The following is a 22,491-nucleotide window of genomic DNA, read 5'->3' on the forward strand; positions in this document are numbered from 1 at the left end:
AGACGATGAGAAAGAAAAGCAGCTTTGATCTATTATTCCTGTGTCATTCGGGACTAACACCACTGTAAATACTATCCAGGTTTTTTTAAAAGTGTGTATGAAATCAGAATATGTTACAAATATCAGAGGTAGAGACACAATAAAACATCAAAAGAGGAATAAGTAAAGGAGAAAGAGAAAACACGTAAAAAGAACTTTTGAGATGGACTAACGTTAGCAAGAGGCAGATAACTAGTTCTGAAGGTGATGGGAGAAAAGATTTCATAATAGTATAGCATGTTCCAAGATACAAATATTTTTGTGGATGCAATTTTAGCTTGGTACAAAAGATTCATTATACTATATGTATTAGTCATCTACACAAGTGCTTTGCTATGCATGTCATTTTAGAAATAGCTTGACAGATATTAAATATGTCTTGAATTTATCCACATGATCTTAATAAAGCTGGCTTAAACCTCACTATTAGCTGAGGAGCATGTTTGCTGACTACGAAAATAGCCCAACTACTTCTGCAAAGCTGAACTGGGGTAGGCTTCCAGTAGAAAGCAATATAATGGCTATTTTTTAGAGTAACTGAGACTGCAGCATGTACTAACCAGCTGCCACTTTCTGAAACTCCAGAGTTTAGCAGCTAAGTTGGTAACTGATGCCAAATCTTTAGCTGCTGCTTCTGAAATGCTGGACTGCATTTCAACCTTTGCATCTTGTTAGCAGCTCTATCTTCATCATTGCACTGGCCAACAAACACCCAGATTCAAAGTTTAACTTCCACCATTACGTATGGCAAGCATACTTTCATTTTTACTTTTCCCATCTGCAGATCCATTTTTCCAGAAAATGTGATAGTTGGTATTTTATTCCTACTCCCATTAATCGAGAGAACTCTCTTTCCTACTCCTTATTCCAAGAATCTAAGGAAGCGATCATGAATCATTTTGGCTGGCAACACAAATTCCTTGAAAATAGAAGCTACTGTCTCTATGCCTCTTCCGTACAATATGTCTGTCTTACAGAAAATCAGACATTCATTAATTTTTTTCATTTTCTCACATTGAGCAAATCACACCAATTATTTCTAAAGATATATTGAACAGGACCTTGTTGAAGTAATTTATTCTAAAGAAGAAGTGATCGTTATCTGGAGGCCAACTCCTTCTGTATAAATACCTACACGTATATAGATTTCCACAAAGAAATCCATAGCTACATATGGTTTATGTCACAACTACATAAAAGCACAAAAGCTCAAGGGGAAAACGCACTCTCCTCCCCCAGATTTTAATGGCAACGATGTTACATGAACCTGATAATAAAATATGTTGTTCTTCCTGCATAATCCCTTTAACCTTTAGTAAAGCTCTCTCCTAATACACACTCAGGCAGTGTTGGCTGGTCTGAGCGACATTGTTTTAACACCCACAAATGCATGTGGGCGAAGTATGAAATCATCGAAGGCAACTCATGGAAAGAATGGGGTATGCTATAATGAAAATGGGGAAAAGTAGGGAAAATTAATGCAGAATTATTCACCAGGTGAAAAGGGGAAACTATTTCAGGTACTTGGTTTCAGAGAAAATTCAGAAAAAACATTTTAATAGACTGATTTGATAAATAACATCATGCATAAAAAGTGCAGTAAACCATATGCAAACATACTCCTGGAACAATATGTATTTTGGGCTGTTCATACCTCCAATAGACACACATGCTAGTGATCACACCATATCCATTCTCAAGTTCATATGCATTCTGCTGTGTTCCAGAGGTTTACCTGATGAACTCATTATGAAAAAAGTGTGATATAGGGGGTGGGACATGATAGCATTACTAACAACAAAAAGTAGTTCTTAGAAGGCAGTTCCAGTACTTCCCAACTCCAAACATTAGCTAAAGCCTGTTTAAAGAGGCTCCTAAGAAGCAGAAAGGCTTTCCAAATGTAAAAACTAATACAGAAGATAGAACTCAATGCGCCAGACTGTCCACTGGGAAAACTCAGGTTAAAATTTAGGAAAGCCTAACTACAACCTTTAGATAATCGGTAAAAGTCACAGCCTCAAGAACTGAAATGGTATCATCTCATCCATGAAAACAGGGCAGGCAATGTTTCAGTAAGAGCTGACCACTTCTCTTCTTAAAAGGCAATGCAGGACAATGAAGAAAAGGCCAACGGAAGTCCATAACGTATTAGGGAATGGAGTTCTGCCTTACGATCCTTTTGTTTTATGCACTGGTGCCATCTCCTCTCAATTGCATATGTTTAGCTTGATTCTTCATACTGCGGTTTATGACATGCATTCATTTCAGGAATGGGAATGAAACAAGAAATACTGGATATTTTTATTGCATATTTGAATTTGAAAAAATACTCGGGGTAATGGGAATGCAATTAGGATACAGGTGGAAGTGAAATTCTTGTCAAGACATGCAATGGTGTATCATCTAGATCCATTCTGTCTTGAGAAATCAGCAAACTAATCTGTTTTGGCCATTCATCAAGAAAGATTACTTTTCCCCAAAACAACCTGGGATTATGGAGAAACAATATCCATGAATGTTTCTGTGAAAACAATAACCATGAATGGTTTTCACCAGTTCTCTAAAACAGGGTTCAATACAAACAGAGGAGGCAATTATTGCCTTCCTCTAACTTCTTTTTAAGAAATAAAGACAGTGAATCTTTTCCCATAATAAGCAGAGCACAGTCACTGAGTGGGTATGAGAAACAACCAGTCTGGAACATTCTGCTAGAACTGCAAACTCAAATGCACCACTTTTACTTAAAAAGGCATAGCAAGGAAACCAGGACTCACCACACTGCAGTTACACTTTTCCTCAGAGGATTTCTCATGTTCACAAAGCTCTTATCAGCTGCTATTATTACTAACAAACCAACATGTAGCCTTTTACATTTAGTACTACTTGATTAAAAGTCTAATTCCTACACAATGGCAAAGATGACTTGGAAAATTAGAAAAACCAGTTTACCAGCTAAAAGAATGATGAAGTGAAACTAAGAGACTGAGTGATCACAGAACCAAAAAATCTCAAGGGAATAGTTTAGACACAAGCGAAGGTCCAGCATGAAACAAAGACATGAGAGAAGGGTGTATTAATCATCAAGTGGAAAAATAGACCTCTTAACTAACCATTTATCTACCTAACAATTAGCTAAGAGGGTTAATATGTATTTCATGAGAAACATTTAACCTATGAATTAATGTCTGCTTCAGTTCTATGGCAACATGACAATGACTAAGGGTAAAGGGAATCTCTGAAAGCTGTTGGTTTCCACTTCTAGGACATAAACATGTACATCAGAGCAGAGCAAAGACATTGCTCCTGCCACCCTTCTGCTTGAACAAAATCACTAGAAGTTGAAATCAGGTTTTCTAGAACACTGAAAAAGAAGAAGGGATCAATCAATAAGTTTCTTTGAGGCTGGACAAGATACATGAAAGCTTAAGGCATGTTTTCTGAAAGAACATTGAGAATGGAATGCTGAAGCCTGAGCAAGTTTTGGAGCAGCTTCCATTTATCACTGTAGGACTGCAGAAATCCCATTCCTCTCTCAGGCTCTTTTAGAAAACTCTTATTAAGCAGGAATTATATCTACAACTGGCATTCTAGATCAGTTAATATCTAGTGTTGTGAAAGTTAATATATTAAGTTCTGATTTGGATGGATCCTTAGGAAAAACACCATATTGCTATTTTTATCTCAGTCCACCCATAGATTTTATTTACTACGGGTATTACAATTGCTTTACTGTAACTAAAACAACCAAACAGCAAATTAAGTTTTCTATTTCACCTGTTAAACTCCTGAATTCATGATGCTGCTGTCTCATTTCATCCAAAGACAAACAGGCATGAAACACTAACTCATGTACTGCAGTAACTCTGCTTTATGCTTTTCATATGCTGCCTGCAGGCACAGTGAATAGGAATAAAAATTGGAACACAATGCCAAGAGATCTTATTCTGCTCTCTGTATCTATGCTTTTAGCTCCCACGCTCTGATTATTTGTTACAGCTCCTACAGCTCTGGGAAATGACAGACTCACAGATATTGTGAACACAGCAGCCTACCTCCCTTCAGGGTCTCATTCCCAGGGTGAAGGGAAGAATGGCAGAACCAGCATGCTGTTCCCTCTCCATTTCAGAGACTGAGATCAGTGGCCCACGGAGAATTTCGTAGTGAGGAAGTCACTAGCAAGTGTTATTAGGAAGCCTAATGACAGCCATGGATGAAGATACACAATTTTATTCACTAACATTCTGCGTTCTAGGAGTATACTGTATTACTGTCCTCTATACCACTTTGTCTCTTACAGCAAAGAAGGGAAGCTTCTTCCTAGAAAAGCAAAATAATTCTATATCCTCCATTGCCTCTTTCCCTCTTGTTAACCAGCGGACACAACAGAACTTTCCTCTACCTCCAAGTTCCTGTCTGCAAATGAGGGAAACGTCCTGTCACTTCCCACAACAAATGGAAAATGAATGGGCATCAAGAACTCAGAAAACAGCTAGCTTTCTGCATATCCTCAGTACTAAACATATCATTAGCTTCTCAAAATGAAAGTTTCCAAGGAAACAAGAAGAAAAGAGGGTATAAGAAATGTAAATGTAAAAGAGCAAAACAAAACAAAAAGTCTGGTGTTGGGTTTTGTTTGGTTCTCTCCCCTCCCCCCACCAAATTTCCATATACATGTATGCTATTATTAAGTTGCAATTATGATCCATGGGCTTATGATTTCATTCATTTATTAACAGTTAATAGTTACTTGGATTGCCAAGATCAAGCCTCTACTGTGCTAATAACTGCATATTTGCACAGCAATTCCTGTTCTAAATCCCGTATCTAATTAGACAATATAGACAATAAAAATCATCAGCCTCATGGTGACTGAACTGGAGAAAAAAAAACAGGAAAAAGAAAAAATAAATAGTTAAAGTCATAGAGGAAATTGTATCAGTCAGGAACTGAACAGAGATCTCCTCAGTATGTAGTTAATTGACATAAAGACTGCGAGACAACTGCATCCACTGCAGGCTCCCTGCTTGAAAATAGCTTTCCCAGGAATTTCCAGTGTACCTCTAGTTTTATTGGGTTTTGTAAGACACCAGCAGAGGTCTGTGGTTTTGTGCTTGCTTGCTTTCTTCTCACCAAGCTAGCCTAACTGATTTTGGTTTTCTGATGATAGTCTGACACATTAAAAGAAAGAGAATCTAACACTGTGTCTAAACGATGAGCTTTCTACGCACATTACCTCCAGCTCCGTCCCCACGGAAATTCACCCTCTGAATACCTGCCCAAAGATACATCCATAGACTACTTCTCTGAAGGATATGCAAGCAGGGAGCTTGCATCCATCAGCAGAATCTAATCACAATATTTCTAGTTATGAACATGATTCAGGATCCTATCTATACATTAAGGCCCAAGAAAGAAGAAATAATTTTCCACTTTGCAGAGCCTCTGCGCTACGCTAAATTAAGCAAAATAATAGCAACAGAGACAAACCATGCATTAGGAATAGCTCAAAAACAGCAGGGAGGAGGGAGAGGAGTAACAAGCATTACACTATCTATTAACTAACAAAATGCTTATGGAAATAAGGATAAGATGCACATGCATTTCAAATGAATCCTTATCTATAGCACCATAACAGAATATAGCAAAATAAATTCATCAGGGCAAGCAGCTTAAAGCATAACTCTGTAAGCATCCAGCCATTAGTTTCACCTGAAGCACATCTGATTTCTCTTATTACAATGAACTCATTTCACAATCATAAAAAATGTATTCTATATTTCCACTCATAACCCACTCTTCATTAAGTCCAATGTCAAATGCTATCATACTCAATTAAAGTATAAATATAGGTGCATATTAACAGAGTTTCTAAACCCAAATTCCTTCTTTATATGCTGTTTTACTGATTCTGAAACAACCAATACTTTTGTCTTCAACAGTTACAGATAAGACTTGTTGAGGAGGCACATATAGCAAGCAGTACTAGGACTGTTCTCTTCCAGTAAAGCTACACAGCAAAAGGAGAAACTTAAAATGAATCTACTTGTAGGTAATCACATATCATATTTCTCACATAACTGCGTCACTGACCATGTCAACCTCTACAAAGTGTAAAGCACCTGATTACGCAAAATATTCTGTGTTTCAGAAACTGTTTCAGAGATATTAGTGGGAAAATTCCAACCCTCATTCAACCAGTGCTCTTGCTGATTGCAGCATATGAAAACTGACAACCAGAAAACCAGGATAAAGTTCAAAGCAATTTTTCAATGCCTCTATTGATTAAACTTTCAAAGTTACCCTGCTCGCCGGAAGCCTCCTGCTTTGAGGAATACCAGATCTGAGACAAGATCACACAGATTTGTCGTGCAACAAAACTCATTTTAGTAGTAAGCAAACAGGAAAAATTTGCTAAGGAAATATTTTCAATTATTTACCTCTTTGTGAACTTCAGTGAAGGAGAACAAAGAAATATGTTCACTTAATGGACTGGTCTAACAGCAATACCTGATGAATTGTTCAGATAAAGTTCTTTAATGCTGTATTTAATTGATCCCCCATTCTCAGCCTACCTGGTGTATTCAGCAGCCGGGACATCTTGCAAGAATAGGAGATGAACTGCTCGCAGTATTCAGCACTACTGGTAATGGCAGAAATCTGGTCCATCGTTGCACTGTAGTTGAGCTGCAGTACCGATAACTGTACTCCCACAGAAGTCTGCATTGGCAGATCATGGTACACAGTTGTCCATACTTTATCCTCTGAAAGAGAGAGGAAAAAGACAAGGATCGGTAAAAAACAGACAGTGGAACTGAATTAAATAACTCTAGGCCTTTGACAAAAGATAAAAACATCCTACAAGTTAGTATGGAAGAAGGGTATTGCATGTGGAAAGTCATCATGTGAGAGTACAGTTCCAGCAACCACGAATTGATGACAGGAAGAAATCCTGATTGCCTTTGTAGTTTTGACAGCCAATATACAGTGCGAGGAGATTTCCTTGAACAACTGATGCCAATAGTGACGTACGGTACTAATAAGGACAAGCTTTAACCAGAAATTGATCAAATTAATTGATTAGAAGGACGCAAGGCTGATGCACTAAAGATGGGCTGGAGAGTGACACTGCTTTGCAGTACTGTAACAACAGGAATGCACCATTCTGTGATTGCACCATTTAGTGACTAATACTGAAAACACTGCAGTTTATCAAGGTTTCCATACTTTTAACTCCAGCTGTGTTCCTAGGGTAAACCAAAAATAATGCTTATTGAGACTTGAATATTTTACAATAGCAGTACCAGATGACCTCGCTGATGGTGGTTATGGTACGGATATCAACATAAGATACAATAGAAGTAGGAGACAATGGAAATAGGGCTTCTGTTTAGTTGTGAAAAATCATAGAATCATAGAATAGAATCATAGAATCGTAAGGGTTGGAAAGGACCTTAAGATCATCTAGTTCCAACCCCCCTGCCATGGGCAGGGACACCTTGCACTAAACCACGTGGCTCAAGGCTCTGTCCAACCTGGCCCTGAACACCGCCAGGGATGGAGCATCCACAACCTCCCTGGGCAACCCATTCCAGTGCTTCACCACCCTCACTGTAAAGAACTTCTTCCTTATATCTAATCTAAACTTCCTCTGTTTAAGTTTGAACCCATTACCCCTTGTCCTACCACTACAGTCCCTAAGGAAGAGTCCCTCCCCAGCATCCTTGTAGACCCCCTTCAGATACTGGAAGGCTGCTATGAGGTCACCACGCAGCCTTCTCTTCTCCAGGCTGAACAGCCCCAACTTTCTCAGCCTGTCTTCATATGGGAGGTGCTCCAGCCCTCTTATCATCCTCGTGGCCCTCCTCTGGACTCGCTCCAACAGCTCCATGTCCTTTTTATGTTGAGGACACCAGAACTATACGCAGTACTTCAAGTGGGGTCTCACAAGAGCAGAGTAGAGGGGCAAAAGAAAAGGGGGAAGGACAATCTTATTTTGCTGATAAGAAGCACAGCAGCACTGGCTGAATCTCAACACTTCCCACAGCCTAATGCACATGCAAAAAGCTGCGCAATACCCAGCCCACAACAGACGCTGTATTCACTATATTGCTTTAAACTACCGAACAGCAAGTCACTAGAAGTGTTACTACCATTTGTCAGTAGCTACCAGAGGAGATTTAAGATCAGATACCATAATAATGAAACACCACGCTCCTTTTGTTGGAGGATTTGTGGGAGTTGCAAGGTAGTTTAGAAAGGAAATAAAGAAAAGGCACGGGAATTTTCCTGTTACAGACCAACCATTACTTTTTCTTAGGCAGACATTCCACAGAACCAAAATGACAAGAAAAAATAAATACCTGAGAAAGACACAGCATTTCAGAATTAAAACAATAAAGATTTAGTTAATGTTAATTTTTCCTGTAACAGTACTATTCTATCACTTAGGTGTGAAGAACTCTAAAATTCAAGTTGACTAGCTACCAGTGTAAGGAAGCACTACCTCAGCTGATATTTACTACTCACACTGTCTACCTCAAAACAGCCAAGGACTGAAAGAGGTTAACCCTCCTTTATAAATAGAACGCAGAAATTTTTCTTTTTTTCTATAATTATCCTTTAACATATTACCACAGAGCACTCTAGAAGTGCAGCAGATTTTGTCACTGATGTTTATTCATGTATAGATCTTTCACATTTTAAGTTGTTTCTCTCCTTCTTTTAACTTTTCTTTCTGCTGGTTTATATACTTCTACTACTGAGGGCCAAGTCAAAGAAATGTTTCTTTGAATAGGAAATGTATAACTTTAAGAAACATCTAAGAATCTATCCTGGTGCCTTGAACTGACTTCCACAAAAGCCCTGTTTTCCAGATGAGCCAGCCAGGCCTTTGCCCCAGATGGTTTAGCTGTTTCTGTAGAGCCACACCACTGACCGCAGTCATCCCTCCATAGATGCAGAGATGAAAACATGCCATGCTACTAACTATGCAAAAACAGATTCTCCAGGAGAATCATCTGGCAGTCTCAAAGAATACTAATTCACCTGACAGATGTGCCTTACAGCAATAAAACCCATAAAATGTAGTACATAGCAGTATGTTTTCAATTCATCTATCTAAATCTCATGCCTGTTCATGCACATCTCCGGGTCATTCTAAAACCTGTGGCCTGATAGAGTGTGATTCAGTACCTTAACTACAAGAAACTACTTTGAAAAACTGAGGCATACTCAGAAGTGCTTCAGTACTTCTTCACCAAGTTCACAGCAAAGTGCTTACGTACACTGATGAGTTCTGGGTGTGATCAAGAGCAAAGTTATCTTTCCATGCCATGATTATTCTTACCGCCAGGACTCTGTACTCTGCCCTATTTTCCCGTCTTAATTTTCACTGCGTAGCACCAGGCTATTTTGGATTACAAGGAGTCATGTGGACACATGTGTTTGTAACTGACACGGTGCAAGTCTTTCTAATCAAATGTTCAGAGATAAGGTAAGCAGAGCAGACAGCTCCTCCGCAGGGAATACACATCACTAGCCAAATGAGATGAAATCCAGCAGGTGATGCAAGATGGTTATTATGTTAACATTCATATTTTTAGTCCAAAGCTCTGTAACAAACAATACTACTCTTGCACTAAGAAAAAAGTAATTTTTACTAAAAAGGGAGGGGAAAGAAAGAAGAGGCATTCTTATTGCTGTATGGCTTTAATCCCACTGCCAGGTAGCAAGGAAAAATCATAACTGTCACCTGTCACATTACATAGAGAACATAACACAGTTTTGTTAAAAGCCTCAGCTGGAAGTTTACTGCAGATTCATTTTCAAGAAAGGATTGATTATACAGTCATTGACAGCAGTGTCTCATTTTTGGCAGAAAACACCGGACATGTAAGAACTCTAATGTGTTAGTAAGGCATGCATTATGCCAGTTAGTCTCATCTTGGATTTCTGAACCAGAAAAAACTCCTAGACTAGCCATTAAGAAGCCATAGGAATGTTATTAGCAACAAGACCTGTGTTGGGCATTATGTCTGTGAACGGTGCTCCTTTTGGATACTGGATTCTATTCAATGCAGCCCTGACACTTCCACCTTCCAGTGGGGGAGTTTCAGGCTTTAGCATTGCACACCGTATGAAAGAAGACAGAAACACCTTTATGTCAGTCAAACACGTCCCCTGAACCACTTCAGGATCTTCCTGTTGAAGTGCAAGTACTACTAATAGAGAAAAGAAAGCTACACCCTGTAATGTATCTATTCATAAATACACATATGTGTGTATAAAGTCAATAAGGGTTTCTAGAAAAGCATCTCAATCTCCTCCTGCTGTCTAGAAGATGATGGGAGATTGATTAGGGTATACCTGACCAGTTACTGGAAGGAAACGTAGCTGCCATTACACCTCCATCTTAACTTGTTGACAGACTGGCTCCAGTAACTGATCTTAGAATCATAGAACAGTTTGGGTTGGAAAAGACCTTAAGACCATCTAGTTCCAACCCCCTGCCATGGGCAGGGATGTCTCACACTAGACCATGTCATCCAAGGCTCTGTCCAACCTGACTAATGAGTGCTTGATAAGAAAGGAAGCTTGATAAGAAAGGAAGCGCTCGATAAATAAGGAAGAATTGACTGGCTTACCAATGCACAGGGCACTCCCACTGGTAAGCCTGAAATCAGTTTTGTCAGACACACATACAATAATAAGCAGGGGACACACAGAGGCTGCCTGTTCACTGTCATTCAGCAAACCGGCTCGTCCAAAATCTGGAAGATGAAAGGTCTATGCCTGCAGGTCAGGCACAGAGGGAGCGTGGAGGAAAAGTTGTGGCTGATGTTAAAGAAGGCAGGCAGCTCCTTGTCTGGGTGGGGATTTCACACTCTTCACACATTTCTCTGATTAACTAAAAAGCCCTGCCATGATGCATGGACTGAGAAATCTGGAATGACAGGGTCTTTTCTCAGCTGGAAAAAACACATGGACAGCGTGACATGGACACAGCTGAAAACTCACCTCCCCTTCCCATCAAGAGCAGACTCCTGCATCTCATACAGTTATACCACTGGGAACAGCCTTAAGATGTATGGAAAGACTTAAAGCAGAAAGTTGCCAGGCAAAAATCTCAACCTTGTGTTGTGTGCTGATTACAAACTTCTAGCTTGACAATAATGCTAACTTCTCAGAAACTGCTTGTTACTTGAGACCATTTTTCAGGAAGATTTCATCAGTAACCTGCTTGCAGCCAACTTCCCTTAAAGAAAAGGTAACAGATAATTCACACTATCTCAAAACCTGTATCATCACCTTTTATGGAACTACTCCCACGTAGCTGGGAAAAGAATGTGGTAGTCATAGTTAATGTATCAAAACCTGAAAGAAAAACTACCTCTGATTTTCTGCCAATAGTACACAGAAATCTTATTTAAGGTACACAGAAGTGAAAAATCTATCCTAGTTAACTGGAATGTGATATATATTTTTATATATACAGTCACCACAGCCTGGGAGTGTTCAAGGCCAGGTTGGACAGAGCCTTGGGTGACATGGTTTAGTGTGAGGTGTCCCTGCCCATGGCAGGGGGGGTTGGAACTAGATGATCTTAAGGTCCTTTCCAACCCAACCCTTTCTGTGATTCTATGATTCCCCTAATCCACTGGCAATTATTTTAAGAAAGCATAACATATGGCTACTTCTAACCACAAGTGTTTAGAGACAATTTGTCATCCATCAGAGCTGTGTATATGACTTCGGTACAGCCAAACACACCTATAAGAAGCAGGCATCATTTAATTATAATGCTGTTGAGCAGCATCATCTATGAGATATTCTATATGCTTATAACCTTTTTTATTAGAATTAAAATCTATATTAAAATGAATTCAGGTTGAGATTAGTTAATATTTTCAGGCCAATATGGTATTCTCATAATATTTCTTTATCACAGACATATTAAAAGGAAGTTAAAAGCTAGTGTTTAAAGGGACTCTAAGTATGTTTTAAACACAAAAATGCAGTAATACTACAGAGAAGAGCCCACAGAACTTTGGCAAAAGACACAGGAGTCAAAAAAATACATAGTGAAAATCTTCATGTTATTGTACAATTTGTGCTTATGGTCAGTCTTACATCATGAGCTCATATAACCCAAGGACAGTTGTGATGTAGTTTAAAGGAGCTAGGCTGGATAGCAACAGTTTTCTTTGAAATCGTAACAATGTTTTTATAACAAGTTACCTGACTGGCTGACCTGACTTAAGAATAAATTACACAATTATAATTAGGTAAAGCATCATTGCTAATTGGATTAACTGGATTCAGCTTTTGCCCAAAGTTAATCCTATACACAGATTTCAATTAATTTCACATATACTGAAAGTTGGAGCATTTGCATTATTCCATTATTAATTTATTCCAAGACAGACTGATTTTTAAAAAGATCAGTTAAGAAAATCCCAAACACTTCTTAGCCCCATTGCAAGAGAATTATTTACTTGTGAATTCTTAGAAAAGGAATTCTGTCACTGAGATGAGTGCTATAAATTTGGGATGGATCCATTATACTTTCCTTATAAACAATATTGTTGAATCCTAGTTTTAGGTGGAGAGCAGAATTTAGCAAGATGAACCAGGAAAGTAATGCATGACATTAGGCTGATACTAGCTTTTGCTCTGGTGGATGGAGTACAAACACCAGCTAACTGCTACACATCAGGCAGACAAGGCTCTCCTAGATGACCACTTCCTCATTCAGATGTATTTCTTCTTAGCTCTTTTTTAATGTTACATAGGTATTCCAGTTGTACAGGAAAATAGATACGAAAAAATGGTTCTTCCATTATTTTGTTTCTAGCAGTGAAGAGGGAGCCTAATTTTCTCTGAATAGAATGCAGAAAACAAGTAGCCATAGATTCTTAACAGAATTCATAATAGTTTTCACTAAGAACAATCTAATTAGAGCTGAACTACTAAGACATTTGATACAATTATACAGCAAATAGGCTCCCTGTAATTTAGTCTGTACACTACTCTATGGCAGCACTCTATCTTCCACAGAGAGATGTTAAATTAATCAACTTAATCTCACTCTAAGAATTACTTTAAAAATGCCAAAAAACAAAATGACCACCTGTTTCCTCAAGAGGAAATAGAAGTGCCATAATTTGCTGAAAACACCTTTCAATTGCAATGACTTATGTACAGTCCTGCCTACTTACTAGTTGTTCTTCACTAATAAAAACTGAAATGGTCGACTAAGGAAATAATAAAATAATAATTACTATTAATGATTCACTATCAAAAAGTGAAATGAATTTTAAAATTTCCATGACCATCAGCTATTCAAATGATTGAATCGAATATTAACATAAGTGATTTTTCCCCACTTCATACTCAGTTCATGGTGGCAGGACTGCTTAATGCTATGTCACTATTTTCCAATTATTTACTTTCTCCTGTTACTGAATTTTCCTCCTTTATTCGCTTAATGCTCTTTCAAGCAAGAAAACTGGCTTCTGACTAGCAAATCAAGTAATCTTTCGTTATGATATTTAACGGGAAATAAGTTTGGAAAATAAACTTCAGAAAACATAATGCATGGATTCCACAGGTCTAGACATGGCTTTTTTCCCTTTTACTTTAATCTACAGTTAGTTATCACTGTTACTTCTTTTTTCTCTGGCCTGGCTGGGCTTCAGCCACTATTTTATTTGGTATTTTCAAGAAATCAGAAACCAGTTTTATTTCTCAGAAAAGATCATTCTCTCTCTGTCTGAAAGAAATCAGTGGTTTCTTTGATGGATGCACTTTCATGACCTAAAATTTGGCTGACAGCCTTGATAAATTTCATCTGGTATAGCTTTCATCATATTCAACCACATATTGGTTCCCAGTTGAAGCCCCAGAAAAGGTTGTTGAGAAAACCTGAGCACATCAAATAATTCCTATTTCTTTGATGACTGTCATTATTTACAAGTCCAAAAGGAAAGACTGCAAATGCACACCAATATTCATGGTGTGCTCTGTTCGTCAGCCACAGGCAAAATGGACAGGCTAGGAATTTTAACCCTCAAACTGATGGCATTTCTTCTAGATGGCTGTCTCCTGATCACAACATAGTAATGGCTAATTACTTTTTGTACAAAATGTTGCTGGTTGACAATAGTTTTATCCCAAGTCTCTTCCTGTTTGACACACGTGCTTGGCATGAGCTCATAGGAAGACGAGCATGGATATGTAATCTGTGCCGATGACCATTTTGATGCTGCTGCTAACCTCTCATCTGTGTCTTCTTTAAACAGTGCATATTTAGCATTCAGATCACACAGAAGAATGGGATAGTTAGCTGAAACATAAATGTAAGGCAATACCTATGACAAAGACAGAAGGAAATCATTTCAAGATATAACAAAAATTATATCTATCTCCATCTGCTGCTGGGTGCTCTGCATTTGTTGTTGAGAATTGATGCCTGCGGGCCCTATTGGATTTCTAACTACTGTTTGACAACTGCATTGCATCAACATTTAGGAATGTGTTTCCCTCACATGTCAGCCTGGAGACAGCTCTTTACTAGACATCATGATTTTTACCATCAGCAATGCATTTGTCACTTCAAATTAGATTACTGCACTGTGTTCTACAATATGCTTGCACTACAAATCACTCAAGACACCGTACAAGACAGCCCATTGAAAAGTGGACTGCCTTCTAGGGAGGATAAATATCACAATTGCAATCATCTTGTATTATGAGATCTCCAATTTTATTTTTGGCAAGAACATAACTGGTATTTCAATTTCTGGGAATTGTGTGGGATGATACCACAACAGTCATTATCAGTGTGATTAAAACAAACATTTTTTGCAGCAATGTTGTAGACACAAGATGTGATACACACAATTGATGAGGAAAAATATTACAGTAGGCAAATCCCTCTTCTCCCTCCTTCTCCCCTTTTTTGTATCTCTCTGTGTATATAAGTTTCAAATTATATATAGCAGTTTGAAACTAATTCTGCTACGGACTTCAAAGGAGCTACAGCTGGTTTATAAAAGCGAAGAACATAGGTTTGATTGAAGTTAATGAGCGTTTTGACAATCTCACCTCAGATTTGCTAATGTCAATTTTGCAGTAAAATTACTCTGGTGATATGAATCCTATTGCTCTCATCATACTAATGGAGAAAATGGGGTTTAGATCAGCAAAATCCAATATCCAGAAGAAAAAAATCCCAAGAATAAATGTTCTTATGAACTGAATTCCAGTGAAACCGAAGTCAGTGACTTTCTTAATCTATTTAGGTGAGGAATAGGATCAATCCCAAAGTGTAATTCAACCATTCCTGCAGTAATTTTCTCCTTCTACTGTTCCTTTCAGTGCTTCCTCATCAAGATAATAATGAAGATTCAAATTTAATTACCAACTACTGATTGGCTATTTTCATTTTTACTTACAGACACTGTCTCACAAGACAATGAAGCTATGCACTTCCCCTTGTATTTATGGAATCGCTTCCATAACTCAGCAAGAAAAGTCTACTTATTTTGTGAACTTACTCTGATATTGAATGACAAAACTTCATGATACTGGAAATCGATATATAATAGATAAATCAGATGCTTTACAAGATACAGTGGAAAGAAGTGGCCCAAATAAAGCTTCCAGGGAACCAACTGTTATCAGAGAAGTGATAATGAAATGGAAGCTCCAACACAACACAGTTGCATGTAGAAAGCTAATGCCAAGACTATCTTGAGAAACAGAATACAGATCACTCATGCCTTCAAGGAAAACATTGTTATGCTGAAAAACAGTGCCTGGGGGGTAAAAAAGCTTAAATCAGATTCGAGCCCTAACGCAGAAAATGATCTCGTAAGAGTGTTAGCAGAAACAAGAGTTTAAAAATTATCATATACCAAAAGGAAAAATAATAAGACACAGTACAGCAATATGAAGGAGGACTCGGATCATTTAAGTACCTGGTCTAACAGATGGAAATTGCACTTCAGTTTAGATTAAAGAACATTAAAGTCAAGAACAAAGGACATAAAAGAATTAACAGTATGGTTATATTCAGTGCAGTGAACAGAGCGTGGGCAAGGGCTGGAAATATTTTTTATGGTTCAGTAACTGAAGAATCAACAACTGATTCTACATTCTGAGGAGTGGCCTCATCTATAACCTGGTATCATACAACTGGAAAGAGCAAATGCATGTGCCTCGAAGTGTCTTAACATTTATTTTAGCATATCACAGGACCATATGCACTTAAAAGAAATCAGCTACTGCCTGATCTTTCTTTTACTAAACAGCATTGCACAATTCTTTAGCTACGATCCTAAACAGGGGTTCCTACAATCACTGAATAAAGTACCACAGTTTAACAAAAGAAATAGATTTGCAAGGGTATCTTGAAGAAAAGGGGTATTCAAAGCTTTCACTGTGTGAGCTTGAACCTTAAGAAACCATTTCCTGAACTATCTTGAGTGAAACTCAGATCAGTTTTCTGTCTCCTGAAGAGGCATAAAGATGACTAATGAAGGTCTCAACTGTCACTACTAACCAAACTTTACTCCTCTTTCTCTCATCAGCTTGAATCCTGGACATACTCTTCACTGATCCAACTTTATTCTCTCAAGAATGACGTCCTCCACTCTCCTCTCTCACATCCCACTAACTCTTCTTAGACAGAGAAGAACAGGAATCTAGTGTACTGAAGGAGCCTTTCTAATTAATGTATCAATACACTAAATGCTAGGCAGCCTCCTGAAGAGGCTGGTGTGAAGAATGAAAAAAGACACGTTTCCATTAGAGTACCCTGCTCTGTTTTCAAGAATGTAGCTTCCGTTTGATACTGGCTTTTTTTGCTATTTGGAACTGAACACTGGGAAAGAGAAATCTGAGTAACTGCATTCCTAACCAATATTCTTTTTCATTTTGCCTTCAAAATTCTGTCGCCAGATTGGAGAAGTTAGAGATCAAAATTTTAATTCACACTCTTAGAATCACAGAATCGTAAGGGTTGGAAAGGACCTTAAGATCATCTAGTTCCAACCCCCCTGCCATGGGCAGGGACACCTTGCCCTAAACCACATGGCTCAAGGCTCTGTCCAACCTGGCCTTGAACTTGAGAGTTTGTAATATTTTAATCATTATTCTGAATCAACTCAGCCACATTTAAACTTAGGAATCCCATTTGAAGATTGCCACATACACTTGAGCATGCTTGCTTGAGGCATTGCCTAGCTAAATAACAAATACCATAGTCATATGTAGTTCAGTGTAACATCCTATTTCTTGCTGGTTTTGATATTTCAGCACTTTTTCATTAGAAAACACTGCCATTAGTTGTCACAGGATAGACAGTAGAAGTTATGTTGTGACTCGGAATTGTGATGTCTTAAATTACTTCATTTCTAATCTCTCAAATGAAGCATGACTTAAAACTGCACAGTACATCCCAGTGCTTTAGTGATTTCATTTATCATTAAACAGCTATGCATTATTTTAAAACACATTCTAGGCAAAGCTTTTTAGCACACCTGTGGTTTGAAATGTTGCACAGAGTGACATTAGGGGAAAAGAAAAAGCCAATGAGACTTCATACTGAAGCCAGCAACTTTAATGAAGTCTGTTTAAGTTTTTTTCCTTTCCTGAATGTTGTAATCTAGTTCTATCTCAATCTAAACCGAAGGTAGAAGAGAGAAAACAATCTGCTATACTAAATTATAGAAAAGGGAATAGCTTGGTCAGAAAGAACAGACAAATATCCCACTTGCGAGTAGTGAAGGTTACAAATTTGATTCTTTTAACAAAGAAATTAAAAGTACTATAAGCAAGAGGAATAAAGATCATGGTAGACTGACAAGAAACTTTCAACCTCCTGAGACTCTTGAATGTGAAATTTTTTACTTCCTTGTAACCAAAGGATGAGACCTTCCTTCTCAGGACCTACACAACCATCAATAAACCACCCTAACTAACTGCAGGGGACACTACTTCTATCTGAAGGCACAGAGTGCTTTTATACAAATGATTCTGTAAAGGAAATACAAACCAGTATTCAGGAACTATGCTTGCAGTATGTGTCTCGTGAATGTAGCACTGTACATGTCACAGACCTCAAAGGCAGTGCTGTGTAGAAACAACAATCTAAGCAAAAGAGCAACAACCTAAGGAAAAAAGATCTTTGCACAATAGCACACATATGCCAATACCTAAAATCAGTGAACACTGAATGCACCAAAAATACAAGGCTAAAATATTAAAAGTTCTAAGAATGCCCTAAAAATTGAAAAGTCTTTGCAATATGTAGAATTAGATGTGAACTGTTCAGTTTGCTTAAAATTCTGTTTTATTCCAGTCACTTGGCAGATACTTACTCAGGCATAAGGACGTGTTCAAAATAAATAAAAAAAGAAAAGATCCTTCTGTCTTCTAAACAAATGGCAAAACCAACTGACATACGATACATAAAAAAAATAAACCACAACATTTTTAAAGACACGAAAGGACAGACTCTTCTCAGAGAACTGAATACTTCAGAGATCCACAGAATTGATCCAGAATTCAGGCTTTTCTTATTCACTCAGTAAAACTTAGGTAATACTGACAACTGCACCATGTGTCATTTCATTCAGGAATCTGAACAAATAACTTAGGGAGCACATGAAGCAGACAATATTATTGAAAAGTGGAAAGCGAAGAGACTTAATATTGAGGAGTATTAAAATATTAGTTCAAAATACATTAGAACCAAAGTGTTAGCAACTGACTTAACAGCAGACATTTCCCAGGCTAACACAGACTGCAACCAAAAGGACAGGGGAAGAAAGGAAGTAACTCCAAGGGATCTTAGAGAATATCTTTGTCCCAGCTACACCTTCAAGTATTATTATTTGATTTGAAAATAATAAGACCTAATTTTGAAAAATTGTCTAGGTTTGGCACTTAGTGTACTACCAAAACCCATAAGATTGATCGGTAACTTCTGCCTAGCAAGAAGGCTGAAACAGCAGCTACTTTAATTGGATTCTTCTATCCCTGATTTAATGAAAAATGTGGCTGCTGGGCTTTAGCATCTGCAGCACTTGACTGCAGAGAAGCGGGTTTGCAATACATTTGGGCATTAAGTAGCATGTTTTTAATATTAACGTGATGGTTGTAGCAAAAATCTGTGACAATTACAGCAAAAGTGTCAAGCAGAAGCGCGGCAACCCCTCAGAGCTCCAGTACACAGTGGTGAAAATTGCTGAGGTTCATGTCAGCAGGCCCCTCTGAATAGTAATAGTAATTAAGTAGGTTGGTGTCTTTTCTTTTTAATTCCCATAGATATGTCATTTCTAAGTAATCTGGTTCAGGCAACAAGACACACAAGGAAGCAGTGAATGTATGCCAGTGCACAAAGCAAGTTCATGAGTAAAGCCTTTTGATAATAACAATTCTTGACCAGAAATACGTGAGCCTACTCCATTTGTATCTTCTGTGTCTAGCAGAGATATCAGTCACCTGAATAGTATCAGGTCAGCTTTCAGTTAGCATTTAATTAGCTCAGCTGCTTATTAGATGCTCACTGTACAGCACAAGTACAAGCAACACCCTCAGCAGAGTTCTGTAGTAACTACCAGAACAATAGTAGCAATAACGCATCTTCAGGTAGAAGCCAATGCTTCTGACAGTAACAGATGCGATCTAGACCCGTAAGTTGTAAGTGAAGAGAACTCTGCATGGTTGGGCTATGGAAAGCCAAGTCAGCTTTGCCTTTCTAACTGCCCCAACTTGCCTGCCAAGTAGTTTCTGTGGAATACCCCTGCCTCTCCACAGAGAGAGCACTAATTCCTCTCCACAGACTATTGCTAAGAAAAAGGGAATCCAGTTGAGAAACGACGGTCCTACATCTCTGATACAGTAATTCACAGCATTGCCATTTCCAATTGTTTTGTGGCAGCATTTTGTCCTGTTACTACTGACAAACATATTTAATTTTCTTTTATCGCTACTGACAGGTTCATTCCATTTCAGTCGGACAATGCTGGTCTGAAAGAAAATCTACAGTGATTTCTTTTTGTGATGCACAAGTGCAACCTAAAGTGGAGGGAAAAAAACCAGTGTCTTTGGAGAAATCTCTCAAAGTTTAGGGTGCTGCTTTTGCAAAACTACAATAATCATTTTTGGAAGAGAATAAATTATTCTCACTGATTTTCTTAAATTGCTTACTATTGAATGCTTCAGTGTGTGAGGAGTTAGTCTCATAAATCTCATCTAGAATAATGGAAGATCATTACCCTCAATAGTTTCCACTCATGAAAGCGTGTCCTGACACATACTAGATAAAGCCAATATTTTCAGGCCCCCTGAAGAAAGCTTCAGTTTAGCAAACGGAAGAAACCCTAACGCAGGAAGCATAAAAAGCATTTTAATTCTGGATGATAAATATTAACTCTAAACACGAACTCTAAACACAGTAAGAGTAGACAGACACCAAACATGACATTGAAATAGTTGGCTTCCAGTACATGGGTAGAGAAAGATCCTTACACTTAGGAGCTGAGACTCTCACCTGGTGTGCAGAATCTGCAGGCTTCCATTCCAAACCTCAAGGTCTGCTCATGGAAGGTCTCTAGCTATAGCTGTTCCCTACCCACTCCACATGGTCTCACAGACTCCTTCCTTACCTTTGGCCCCTGTTGGCTGGACCCTGCTCACTACACCATGTGGAATGCTATCACTAATTTGCTTTTAAGTTGTAACAAATTTATTTCAATCATTCTTTACTTTCTGATGCTATGGGGCAAGTGATAATCTCAATAGGTTGCAACCAACTCTGGTTGCAGGAATACTCCTCTCCCAGGAAAATTCCTCCTCGATTTCCATGGATGTAAGCTGTCTCTTCATAGCATCTTCTGATGGACTGCTCTATTTTCAGAGTAAGTGCTGTTTTCTATGGTTTTGGAGATAAAAAATGGCCAATTCCCAGATGATCTTGGATTAAGTTCTTTCACCCTTATTGCCATCACCCTGCAGTCGTTTTTCCCTCATTCTATGTCTCCTACCATGTGGAACAGAGGTAGAGGTGAGTTTATAGCATACTTCTGATGCTGCCCCAAAGCCTGGACTAAGCACCCATTCTGGAAATCAGTAAAAATATTGCCTGTAAACTCACATCACAGTTATTGTGCATTTGTTTTCTTCTGTAGGAAAGCACCAAGACTAATTCTAAGGGATAAAATGCAAACACATAGGTAATCTTGGGATTTACTAGGAGTGTTCAAAGACAGCCTCCACACAAATGCTCTAACACTGTGAATTCACACTCCTACATAATCTACGCTAACTTCACTTGTTAGTAAGTCCTGGGAGGGAGTCATGGGAGAGTCTTTCTGCACATCTCCTGCCTGTGTAAGGCAACAGCATCAGCAGTACTTTACTCCTCTGGGTATGCCTATGTATCTATCAAAACAGATGCCTACTGCAGCTTATTCACTGCCTAAATAATTTCCTTTCAAAAAAACCCCCATCTGTCAGAGCACATGGGAGGAAGAAAGAAGTCCTGATTTTGTAACATCACAGTGACAACACAGCTAACCTGCCTTTTCAGGGAAATTCATTTTGAGAATTACACATCAGTATGCAGCACTGCACCCTGAATACTGGTTCTGGCAGTTCTAAAGTGGAATGAATCTCTTCTCTCTCTTTAAAATGGTCTGTAATCTCTTCATCACTTCATTACCTATCTCAGTAATAAGTGAACTTAATGCAGCATTTGTCATCTGAACAGGATTTCAAATGTTTCCTTTAAACTAATCTGCTCTGTGATCTTTTGGTTACATTGATTTCAGTTTCAAAGAAAATGACAACAGAAAGAATACTTAGATCAGGTAAGCAGTTTTCTTCCTAGTCCCACTCTGTCAACAAGACACTACTAGCAGTTAGAAACAACCAACTCTGAGTATGACTTGCTGAGAAGCTGTTCTTTGAAGTGTTGTTTAAGGACAAGGAAGCCTTAGGGGGAAACAAATGTGAGAAAGTATTTCTAGTACACCAGAAATCCCCACTTGAACCTAGTGATACACACCTTACAGGCTTTCATGCAGTACAAGCTGGATCACTGGCCTTGTTCCTCAAAGCCCACAGAAGCATAGAGAAGCTACACCACTGCAGGCACAAACGCACTCCCCCCTGCTCCCCCAACATCTGTACCCACCCAAACAGAACAACAACCCTGCAGAAAATACTACCATCAAAACCAAATTTTACAAACTCCAACAAGTTATCCCATCATTCCTGGGGCAAACTAACTCTCCAGCCTTTGCTCCACTGCCACGATCAAAAGCAGAAATAAAACCTTCACAGAAAACACAAGCTTTGTTTGAACTTTCAATGATGTTCTCTACTGGAGCAGTTTTCATTGCACCGGCCTGAAGCTGCTTGTGCTGAGTTCCTCACACCTCC

General features: G+C 38.5%; 1 protein-coding gene across 1 annotated transcript in view; it reads right to left on the bottom strand.

Moving 5' to 3' along the window:
* The window catches only part of CNTNAP2 (contactin associated protein 2), a 1,011,284-nt gene that overhangs the window by 293,294 nt on the left and 695,499 nt on the right, over positions 1–22,491 (bottom strand). The window contains exon 13 of the mRNA XM_030508582.1: positions 6,612–6,800. Coding sequence (XP_030364442.1) covers positions 6,612–6,800 — 189 coding nt within the window. The remainder of the gene's footprint in view (positions 1–6,611; positions 6,801–22,491) is intronic.

Source organism: Strigops habroptila, chromosome 1, assembly GCF_004027225.2.
Source record: "Strigops habroptila isolate Jane chromosome 1, bStrHab1.2.pri, whole genome shotgun sequence".
In the NCBI taxonomy this organism is placed as follows: Eukaryota; Metazoa; Chordata; class Aves; order Psittaciformes; family Psittacidae; genus Strigops; species Strigops habroptila.